The following is a 12,199-nucleotide window of genomic DNA, read 5'->3' on the forward strand; positions in this document are numbered from 1 at the left end:
GTGTTCTCTCCGGACAGGCACTTGATTTCCGGTAACAACTGGAGCCTCTCTGTCAGAGAACGGTCTGTTCAAAACACCAACCCCCAAACCCCTCAAACCGTTTCTCTTCCCAGTCACACTACCACTGCAGTGTATTTTTTTTTTTTCAAGGTAAAAGGTAATCTGTTATCATTATTTATTTTAATAGTTGTTCATAAACTTTAGATACTGCCTTGTACGAGAAATGCGGATGCTCCTCAAAAAAGGAGCTCCACAAAACCTAGAAATGAATGACCTTCTAGGCAGTGCTGACCCACCTCTTGCGTTCTCCTCCCGACCAGCACCCAGGACGCTTTTCACTAGATGAGGCAATGGTCTTGTGGAGACAAGATGTAAACGGTCCGGTAAAACTACCAAAGCAAAGCTCTCAGTAAAGAATAAATGGTATTATGTCTTCAAATGTCTTACTTACTCATTTCCATGAACAGTTGTCTCTTCTCTGCCATTGTCCTCCTCCTCTTCCCACTCTCCTCAATCATTCTGAAGACAAAAATGGCAAACATTGTTTGTGCTAGAATTTCTGTTACAAGGGCAACTTACTGTGAACAACATTATTTTATCCCTCAGCTGAAACACTGTGATTGTATTTGGTAAGTGAAAAGAGCAGTAGACAGACAGACATCTCTTCATGAAGATCGTATTCCATAACAGATACTCTTCAGACTTGTTAACAGCTTTTAGAGTGCTGCGCAGCACAGGAAACGTTCATTCTAACCATTTCAGTTGCTAATCCTAAGTTAGCAGAACTCAGAACTGCATACACATACATAGCAGTATCACACAAAGAATTCCTTTCTGCTCAGAGACTTTGTTTGCAAAATACAAAGCAAGCAAGACCGCTCCGCGAGCAGCGGCGCCAACGAAGCGCAGAGCCCTGCGGATCTGCACCTGAGAGACTGCGGTGTTCGAAAGCAGAAAGCACACCACGTTCCTCTCCCCCGCTGACGGACCACTAACAGCCCTCCTCCCTGCCCAGGGATCTTGTGGGGATGTTCTGTTTGGGACCTTGTGTTGTCTTTAAACAGAACTTCTAAGGATTCACTTAACTCTGAAACCTGATCCCCGAGGTCACATCGTATTTGCTAGGGAAGTAAAGATCTTAAATATAATTAAGGTGGAAAAATCCAAACCCCGTATGGTTGGTTCACATAGATCTCCCTGTCTTAGGAAAGCAGATTAAAGAAGTGACAGGAACAGAGTGGAACTCTTACCCCAAGGTAAGGGGGCAGAGGGACAACTTCACACCGCTTATTGCACTAGTAGCCCTAAAAGACAGACGCTAAACTTCAGTCAGCTCCAGAAAAAAAGAAAAGAGGCAACTTAATTCAGTATCAGCATAACATTTCACTTAGAATTCCTATCATTCTTTTGTTACCAGATTCACCAACTCATTAAACATGTTTTTTAAATGTCTTAAAAAAAAAAAAAAAAAAAAAAAAAAAAAAGGGAGGCAAAAGTAGCACACAATTATTGCACCGTTACCCCAAACCTACGGCTAAGGCAGGCAGGCGGCTCAGCCCCGCACAACTCGGCCGGGCACGTTTCAGCGGGCTGACACGCCAGCTACGGAGCAGGCAGCCCAGCCGCGGCGCGTCACACGCCCCGGTTCACAGCTCCCCGCAGCAGCTCCCCATCGCCTGCTGGCTATCCTCCGGCGAACATCTCCACACGTATTCATCTTCAAAGCCACCAAAGCCTTTTCCTCAACTGTCCATAACAGGAAAATAAGTGTATGGTGGTACACAGTAATCTGCAAACACATTTTATTTCCTTAATTTTTCCTGCTTTAGAAAACCACAGACTCAGAACCAACACGCTGCTGTATTTTATTTTTTTAAAGGAAAAAACCTCCATGGCATTTTTTGCAGATATGTAAAAGTTTCCTTTTTTTTAACCTTCCTAAAATAAATTAATTTCATTAAGTTAAATAAACACATGCAAACAGAGCATCTTATCTTCTCAACCAAGGCTCTTCACGATGCGCTACCTGGAGCCGCACTTCCCTGCAGACGGACCGGGCGTTCAAAGAGCTGGGCACTGGGAAACTTTGGTCACCCACGAGTTCCAGCTATCCCAGCTTAAGAGGTTTTGGAACTAACTGCTGTTCTCCGTTTCCTCACCACATTAAACACGTGTGGCATCTTGGAGAACGCCAGTTACTGCACCATAGCTTTATTTCAAGTGCTGGCACCTCTCTAAATTCCACAACAGGTGGACTCTGAGAGGTAGATTACTTATTTGATCTTTTAAATTGTTTTTAGTGGAGACCATTTTATCAAGACATAAGGGATGACACCACTTTAATCTTCTGCAGGACCAAAAAATAATCCATTATAGTATCAGATCTGCTGGCCCTTGGGTAGGCACGTCCCTCATTCCACCTCCCAAAACCCCGGTTCCAAGCCAGTTTCCTTTTTCTGCAAAGCTGGAACCAGTCCTGGGGCACAGACGAAGCGGGGTACGAGACTGGCAGCACACGAGGGGCTCCAGCTGGTTCTGCCGTCGTTTGCCAGTGTGTACATTTAAAGTCTCGCTACTCCCACAGTGTCCATCTCTTTCCTGCAGACACTCAGTGCCTTGCAGCGGCCAGGATCCGAGTTCTTTAAGAGGTCACTCAGGCTGCACGCACCGCAGTCGTAGAACACCGTCGTACATAATTCACAGCTAAACAGCTTAGATTGACCACGACACGCACTCCTCAGATTTTGAAGGAGCCAGCACTACCCTTCATGCTCTCTGCAAAGCAAATGAGTGAATTATCTGTCCAGCAGCGTCCTCGAGATGAGCTCTAAGCCAGCTGGTCTCTCCGGGGTTATGGAGTGCGGCAGGGACACATCAAAGCCCGATTCACCCATAGCTCAGGAATCATCTTGCACTGATTTTTTCAGTTACGGTCTCAGGAAAATCATGTCCGAAGGAACACTGGCTCAGGACCTCCTCCAAGTCTCTTGCCTTTCTTGAAGGGAGCAAAAGATTTGCAATTTTCATTAGACAAACAGCTCACCAAAAAAAAACCCAAAAAACCCCAAAAAATCAACCATCCAATGTTCCTATTTAGATTCACAAGCTCTCCTTGATGATTCTGTCCTTCTGCTACCTGTGAGGGGCAAGCATCTAGGAAATGATCTTTCTGGGCCGGAGTTACACATTGTAAAGACGAACAGTCAGAGCAGAGAGAGAGGACAAACTCGCAGATACCTGGAAAAGCTGCAGGAATTACATTGGTCACATGAGATCTATTAGAATAACTGACAAACCCATCTTTAAAGCCTGAACAATCAGACGCAGAAGGATCCCTTACCGATGCAGCCGGGAAGAAGAAAGATGGAAAGTCTACATTCACCTTCCCGCTTCAGACCTGTCCCAAGTTCAAAGCAGGAACGAGCTGACACCAGAGCGACGGCAGCTGCGCTGAGGACGCAAGGTACAGGGCTCGGCATCAGAAACAGGAAAGGCAAACTGCAGTTTGCTCTGCGCTGCTTTTTGGCTTGGTTGGTTTGGCTTGTTTGCAGGGGTGGAGGTGTTTGGTTTGGTTTTTTGGTGGGGATTTTTTTGGTGGGTTTTTTTTTTGTTTGTTTGACTGGTTGTGCATTGTTGTTTTTGGTGGGGTTTTTTTTGTTTTGTTTTGTTTGTTTTTTGTTGTTGTTGTTGTTTTTGTTTTTGTTTTTTTTAACATTTGTGGCACAATGCACAAGCAAAGTGCTAAGAAACATGCATGGATTGAAATGACAAGGCAGACCAAAATTCTCCAGGTAGATGTCCACCTTACAATGGGCATATGTGGAGAAGAAACCGCTCTTTTTAGATACACCTTTATGTACCGACGAGGGACAACGTGAGCGCGCTGGGGATTCTCCAGTGTCACACCACTGTTAAACAGGTACTTAGGAGCTCAGCCAGCTCTCAGCCAGCTTTCCCTTCACATTTGGTGATGAGCTGCTTCTAGACTCTTGGTAGATTTAGAAGTAGTAACATGCTTGGTCATGCTTAAAAGCCTTAATTACTTTATTGCAAATTTCTGCTAAGGGAGTAACAGCACATTACTGGGCCACATCCAGCTTGCCCATGTACTATCATGTCTCCAGAAGGAACCCAAAGCAGATGTGCAGTGAAGAATAAAAGGACTGGGCAAGCAGACAGAAAAGCTTCCCAAGAACTTCCTTTCAAGTTCCAAAAGTTTGCACTGCCAAGACTTCCTGAGCCAAGGTGAGTCTGTGTTTAGTAACCACCAACAGCTTTCCCTGCCCCGCAAGCCTGTGTGTGCGTCCCTTTACTGCCCATCAACGCTTGACATCCACAACACTGCAACAAGAGTTTCCCAGCACAAAACCCACAGCTCAACAAGTTCCCTCCCTGAATTTTCTGCATCTCCCTCCTGCCAGATTCACAAGCGTCCAAGCTCTTCTACCCAGAGATACGGATCAGTCACCCACTATCCGCCCTCTCCACGACATTCACGATCTTATAGATCTCCAACATCTCCTCTCCCATGCTCAGGGATCCCAGCTCATTTTGTCATTCCTTCTACTGAAAGCACTTTGTGCGCCTCCGAGTCCAAACCAACACCCGCGTATCACGCCAAGCAGCCAAGACAGGCCAAACGAGGAGAGGTGACCAAGCAATCATTGTGCATGGAACCAGGAAGCGCCCGGGGTGGGAAACCACAACAGACTGAACAAGGGGGTGAGAAGTGAAGGTCAACAGGGGATCACGGCTTTGCACGGGCATGGCTGGAACGTTGTTTGACTTGGACAAACTGAAAGGTCAGAGGTAAGGATCAAAATTGCTACAGACAGCAGAAAAAACAGCTTTTCCAAAATAAAGTAACTGTGAATTTAAGATTTCCTCTATTGACAAAATAGAACAATAAAACGCATTTCATTTTCCCGTCCCATTTGGGACGCGTAGCTATGCTACCTGAGGGTGCAAACGCCTGCAGACATCAGAACTGGCAGATGAAGACCCATGCAGGAATTGTATGGATTCAGGAGATGAAATTCGCAGGGAGTTTTAATATCAGACTTTTATAACGACAACGCAAACACGTGTATCTTGGTGTGTGTATTTGAAGCGGAACTGCCAAGACCGAAGGGAAATGCTGAACCCTAATCTCGGGGTTTCTTTCAGCATGGTCTTAAACTGCACACACAAGTACCAGAAATGCCAGAGAGCTTTCTGTGGTTTTGGCCATAGCACAAAACGCCTGACCTCCAGCTTCTCTGCGACTTTCCAGTGCTAGACAGTACAACTGTTTTCTATAGACTAGGCTTAACGGTTTATTTCTTCCCTTACGCTCCCTGCCAACCACCCTCTGAGCCCATGCATTAGGATACCAAGACTGGGATTATTAGTGTTTAATTAAATAATCTGCTTTCTTCCTTCCTCAACTCTAAACCACTACTGAACCTCAGAAAAGCGAGGTTCCCCAAAAGGTCCTCTAGCAAAAAAAGTCTCATTTGCCAACAGCGATACTTCACCTTCTTGAGGGCCAAGCACTTTGAGATCCAGACAATACTTCTTGCTACTTGTACACAGCTAGAAATCAAAAATCCCCGAATTTTGGACAGCAAACTCTAAACATATTTCTGATTAGGTTCAGAGATGTTATGCTTTAATTATTCCAAAGAGGCTGGATTTCACTTTAAAGGTCAGGGTTAAAGTTGTAGTACTGGGTCTTCTCTATGGTTCTCCTGTATGACTGAGAAACCTGTAAAATCCCATTCTGCACTCCTGGAAATTTGTAGGGGTGTGGGTTTTGTCTGTTTTTTTTTTTAACTAGAAACATAAGAATGACCATACTGTGTCAGACAAAAAGTACAGTTCCTCATCATCCTTCTGCTTCGTTTACATTCATTACTGGCTAGTTCCATTTTACGCTTCCTCCTGCCCCCACCCATTTCTGTATCGGACATGACATGAACAACCCCGCAGACGTCCCCTCTTTTCTAGGCAGAAGAATCCGGGCACTGTACACAGAAACCACTCACACTTATGACTGATCTTTGTCATCTTCTGCCATCCCTTTTCTTGTTCCATCATCTGCCTTCAGAGACGAAGGAGAAACAGAATATTCAACACGCAGGCACATCACCGCTTTATACAGCAGCAATAACATTCTTGTCTTCTTTTTAAAAATACTCTTAATATTCTTAACAGAACACCTGGAGCCCCCAACAGCAGAAGGACGTGGGGCTGCTGGAGAGGGCCCAGAGGAGGCCACGCAGATGCTGAGAGGGCTGGAGCAGCTCTGCTGTGAGGCCAGGCTGAGAGAGCTGGGGCTGCTCAGCCTGGAGAAGAGGAGGCTCCGGGGAGAGCTGAGAGCGGCTCCCAGTGCCCAAAGGGGGCTGCAGGGAAGGTGGGGAGAGACTCTTCAGCAGGGCCTGGTGTGATAGGGCAGGGGTCATGGTTTCAAAATAGAGGGAAGTAGATTCAGATTGGATATTAGGAAAAAAAAAAATGTTATGCTGAGGGTGGTGGAGCCCTGTCCCAGGGTGCCCAGAGAGGCGGTGGATGCCCCATCCCTGGAAACATTCCAGGCCAGGTTGGCCGGGGCTCTGAGCAACCTGATCCGGTTGGAGATGTCCCTGCTCCTGGCAGGGGGGTTGGGCTGGGTGGCCTTGAACGCTCCCTCCCCACCCAAACCCTTCTGTGATTAAGAATATTTTACAGAATATTTATTAAGTTTGGGGTTTTTTGGACCATGACTGAGCATGGTCTGAAGCTTTCACAGAACTCCACTAAAGCGTTTAAGATATTACTCCTGCGGGACAGTTCAGAGCCCAGGAGCAGACATATAAACCTAGGACTGTCTGTTTATCCTCTCCCTTCTCTCACCCCTTTATTTGCGTAACTTTACATGCCTCTACACTGGACAATAAAAGAGAAGAAATTTGACTGCTAACAGCATCCTCCTCCTTCAGGACTGCGTTGCATTTTTAAGAGGATTTCCTTCAGCAGCACCCTCAGCGCCCACCTCTGCTCACCTACCATTTGTGAGGACACGCTGGTGTGTACGGCAGTGACAGGTAACCTGGGGACGGTGAGACTGCAGGGGACTCATCTCTGACTCTTCAGCTGTATTTGTGTTCTGCCCCAAAATAATCTCGCTCTTAGAGCGGAAAGATGTGTTTGTCTTACCTCTACCCTACACGGAGGCATTCTTACAGTAAGATAACGTGTTAGTCTGGTTTGTTTTGCTTCCTCCTTCCCTACCCCAGTGTCTCCCAAATTAGAAAGCTAAAACAAACCTGTGTTCTCTCTTGCTGCGAAAAAGACACAGAAGTCATAGTGAAAGTAAATTCTATACTTACAACTGGATCGAAAGAAAAATCTGAGGTCTACAGATTGCTTCAAGTCCTAAGTGAGATCAGCACATTTTCAAAACGTATAGAATTGGTGCACATACAGATAACTGCAGAACAAGACTGGAATTTAATGTCTTTAGCTGTAATAACACGCAATTCAACCAAAGGCTGAAACTTCCCATACTTAAAAAAACATGGCTGGTCACAAACCACCCGTAGTGCCACCAAGCTTTATCAGAGGGGAACCATGTGAAACCTGATGAAGAGGTGGATGGCACACACGGAGGTGTTTCGTGATGAACATCCTGTTTTGCTATTCTAGCAAAGGCAGTATCATCAAATAACTTACTCTGCCTCTGTCGTGGTGCTGTGACAGTGACTCTACGTGGCCTGTCCTGGATGATTTCCACAGGGATTTCTTCCTCAAAGAGCCTTCTGAAACCTGTACCAATCTGGAGAGGACACCTGCATTACGATGGCTCTTGGTTCACTTAAGAATAAGGACTAAGAGCTGGGTCAACCCACTGCCTTTTTCCTTAAAGGCTGTTAAAACCAGCCGCAGGTGAATTCGCACGCCAGAGCCAACCTCTTCCGGCGGGACATCTCCCAAGGTTTCAAGGATTCTGACAAGTGTGGAGAGCTGGAAGTAAAACGCAGTTCCACAGGATTTGGCCTTCCCAGGAGTTCCTGCTCAGACAGCACAGGCTAAACCCACGCTCACCGCCTAAGGTGGAAGTACGGAAAACCTGCAAGAGCGTGCGCAAGTGCTCTGCTCAGGTCTGGCTCAGTGAAACTGAGAGCTTCCTCTGTGCTGCGATAAAACAGCGCTTGAACTTGAAGGGAGAACGGTGCTGGTTCCACCAAATATGGCTCTGCTTATGTCCAGAGGCAGCGATTTTGGTTAAGGAAGAAAGTCTGAAATCAGGAAGATGAACTGGCAAAGAGTTTATCATTTTGTGCCAGAGAAGGCAGCATAGGTACTCATCCTGACCGCAGGCGAGAAGTCTAACAGTCGAGCCTGCTCAAGCTGAAATCAGAAACGGAAGCTGAAGAGCAGAAGGCGCTGCTGCAGCCAGCACCCGACACCGCGCAGACCACGCGTGCTGATTCAGCTTCAAAGATACGGGAACTAAGCCGCGACCTGCTCCAATTTCAGCTGGTTCTGTCATAACGCACGTGCTCAGCTCACCGATCTGGGCATCCTGCTTAGAGGCTGAGGCTGTTCAAAATTACCAAGACACTGTAATATTATAATGATTATTTTTACCTATCTGTATATATATCTCTCTCTCTCTACACATAAAAGATTTTTTTTAATCCCATGGGAAGACAAACCTCAAGTCCCGTGGGAGGTTTTAGTTCAATATGACTACTTTTAAATTCACAATTTTGAGAATCAGCAAGGGGTTACCTGCACTGCAGTAAAATATTCACTACGGAAATATAGTTTAGTTATTACTAGATAATGTCAGAAAAAATATTAAATGTTGTTATTTTATATAGTTGTTGCAAATTAATGTTAAAGCACAAAAATTGTGTAAGATGCAGTACTTCCAAAACTAGTTGAGTCTGATGCAAAGCTTCAAAAAGTGTATTATTTCCGTTTACCCATTCACCTTCTCCCTCCTTCAGTAGCTACAATAACACCGTTCGGTTGCTGCATGACAGGGTTAATATAAAAGCCAATTTATAAATTCCATACCAGTAACCGTGGAGAATTCTACAGTCGACCACCATCTAAAACATCGTCAATAGCACCACAAACTCAGTTTTCTTATTTCTCATTTTTTGGTATTTTTTTCCTTTTCCTGTTTATTTTCCACTCTTCCGCAGCTCTCCCCTTCCCTTCCCTTTAAAAACCCTCCCGCTCCCACAGCGCACATTATATCCATGCACCTGGCTAGATAAAACCCGACGTAACCGAACGGTAAAACCTAGCGACTGTTCTCCCCCCGCCTGCTCCGACAGGCTCGGCCGGCGCTGGCCCCGGGCGCGCGTTGCTGCGGTCCTCGGCCACCCTCGTAGCCGGGCAGGAAAGGGCAGGCGAGCCGCTCTGCGGACTGTCAGGCCAATACTACAGGACCTATCTTAAAAGGTTTCGCTCTTCTTGGAGCTCATCAGCTGTAGGTAACGGCCTAAATCGGCAGCTTTTCTCCTTCAAATGGAAGGCAGGGAGGCGGACCGCGTAACTAACCTCAGCCAGCGCGGCCTCTGCATTCCCGCACTACCTAAGCCGCCATCCACGCGGTCACCCCGCTGCTCCTCCCTAACGCTTCCCGCCGCGTTAGAGACCACAGACTCAAACTTCATCATGGAGTTCCAGATCAGCCATTTCAGGTGCTTCCTCACTGCTTTTTCATTACTCTAATTCAGTCATTAAATCACTTAATTAGCTCGAGAAATTTTTTTTTTTTTTGCTTTGAAGTCAGTTTTGTGTTTTTTTGTATTTCCACCTTTAAGAAACACTCCAAAGGGAATTCCGATCTTCAGGATTTGATAAGCATTTCCAGACATTGGTTTGCACTGAAGTGCAGCCTGAGCAGCAGAACAGAAGAACACAGAAATGCAAGTTAATTTATGAATGATTAAATTGGAGTTTAGATCCTTGATGTTGCATTTTACTAGCAGAAATAATATTTGATCTCACTGATAAGAAGATTGCAGTTGCTGGGTGAGGGTAAAGTTGTGCTTATACATGTTTATGTTCAGAAAGAACTTGTAATTAAAAATAAAAAAACCCGAACACCAGTTTGGGGCATAGGCTGATCTTAAACGCAGTCAATAGCGAAGGAAGGCGAGTAACTTTCTGCCAATTTCCTGATCAGAAGGAACACACCTTCATGGGTGGTTTGAAGAAAAGCTTTCATCCCTTGTCAGTTCATTCCGTTTGAAAAATCGGAATGAACCAGTCATTGAGATGAAGACACCGAATAAAAATTCAGGGCATATCAGTACTTGCAGAAAAAGTTATTGCTGCTGCTTCTGGTTTAGCAGTTCGGTCATTTGTTTGGGGCTCCTGAACGCGTACGCCTTCACCTGTCATTTGATTTGAATAATTTCTACATTTTCAATAAACGCTTTGATAACATAAAGTATTACATTTATTTATGATATAAAGGTGCTGACATTTATTCATCTTAGATTTCAATAAAAAGATGCTGAAGTATTTTTACTTTTTCTTTACTAAGAATTTGAACAAAAAACTCAAAGATTGATTTCATTCCCTCATCTCCCTCCCTGTCCATCCAAAATATCTGACGTTGTCTTGCTCATTCCTTTGTTCCTCAGCCTCTCTTGGTTCATAGGCCAATCTCCCTCTTGTCAGCAGTCAAACACTAGTAGAGGTAACTGAGGAAAAGCATTCCTTCGTTCCCCTACACCTCTTGCTAGGGAAAAGAAAGCACTCTACAAGTTACGTCAGGGGGAGACGCCAACGCGCTCAGGCCGAAGCCAGATAACCCGCTACACTTATGCGAGCGGACTGGCAGCATCTTTTAAAGTACATTGCCACCACTTCTGACAATTCTCCTGGTTTAACATGAAGTGTCCCTCTCTGTTCCCATCACGGTATGCGATAAGCCATCGAAGCGTAAGCAATTGTGCACAGAAGTATTAACAATACTTTAACAGGCTACTTCTGTATCCGCAGCAACGGGAGTCACACAGCATCTTTAAGAAATAACACGCATCTTTTAGCGGTATAGTTTCCTAAAAGCTTAGAGGTCTAGCTCTCTCACAGGTTTTGAAGACAAAGCTTTCTTACAAGTCCTGGACTCCAGTGCCTGCATGAGATCTTTACAAGTCAAAGCCAACCACGCTCCAGAAGGGCGTAAGTGAAAAACCCCTAGACTGAGACCACGAGAACGGATTATAGCTTTGCGGTCAAATTCCAGGCAAGTCCATGTGTTTGGCTTGGTTTGCTTTTTTAAATAAACACACTGGGTCAAAAGCTACTCAAAGATTTTGCAAAAACATGCACATATTATACGGTAAGCTCTCTTGAAAATGAACGGGCAACCAAGTAGTTTAGGATAAAATTCTAAACATTCTAAACATTTCCCTGCTCCATGCCTGGCCGCCTCTGTTAAACGGTAAGGTTTTTTCAAGGCATAAAATGCCATCTGTTTTGTTTGTACAGGACACCGCACGCAGCAACACATCCGCAGCCAGTCCTCATTGCTTTAATTTACTGTTACGGAAAACAACCGTGGCACTGCCCTAAGCCCCAGTATGCGACCAGCAATCTTACCTTCCCTCCCAGTAAGAAATTGGTAGAGAGAGGAGATTTTACTAGATACAAGTTAAAGATGGAACAAGTAACAACATTTAATCACAGGCCGCTTTCAAAACCTTCAAAAGCTTTTAACACAATTTTAAAAAGAAGCTCCAGACTGCCTCAAGACAAAATAGAAAAAAAATTTTGAATTCAAGTAGAGTTCCAAACAATCTGAATTACTGCAACACAACAGGATTTCACTTCACGGATGGAACGATTTGTTCAGCGCCCAGACCAGAAAGAAATCCCTGCCCTGAAAGGTCGGGTGCAAGATTTACCACGGGCCTGCCAACAAGAGCAAATTCAGTGGATAAAACCGGTTCCTCAAAATAAAGCAGTGTTAACGTATAAGATAAATGAAATACTACACCGTGACTTTCAAGCAATGAGTTGAAAATACCCTAACTGAGAGCTTCCCTCTCCCTCTCAGGAAGGGACGGCTCACCGTCGCAGCGGAGGGGATTCCCGTGCAATCTGTGCTGCCTAGCTTTTCCCACGTGAATCCTACAAAACCCTTTCTAGCCATTGCCATCGGCAGGTTCCCACAACTGCCTACTAGGGCACAAGAGACAATTCCAAA

At 45.2% G+C, this 12,199-nt stretch overlaps 1 protein-coding gene across 9 annotated transcripts in view; it reads right to left on the bottom strand.

Annotated features, from left to right (window-relative positions):
- DTNB (dystrobrevin beta) overlaps nucleotides 1–12,199 on the bottom strand; it is a 175,739-nt gene that overhangs the window by 158,849 nt on the left and 4,691 nt on the right. For 7 of the 9 annotated variants that reach the window (XM_086743544.1, XM_086743543.1, XM_086743542.1 and 4 more), the window contains exon 3: nucleotides 452–519. The exons of 1 other annotated variant lie outside the window; for it this stretch is intronic. In XM_086743544.1, coding sequence (XP_086599670.1) covers nucleotides 452–518 — 67 coding nt within the window. In that variant the 5' untranslated portion in view covers nucleotide 519. Of the gene's footprint in view, nucleotides 1–451; nucleotides 520–12,199 lie in introns of those variants that run through there. One more of the 9 variants, XM_086743546.1, reaches the window with a different exon arrangement.

This window comes from Chlamydotis macqueenii, chromosome 3 (assembly GCF_036417535.1).
Source record: "Chlamydotis macqueenii isolate bChlMac1 chromosome 3, bChlMac1.mat, whole genome shotgun sequence".
Taxonomy (NCBI): Eukaryota; Metazoa; Chordata; class Aves; order Otidiformes; family Otididae; genus Chlamydotis; species Chlamydotis macqueenii.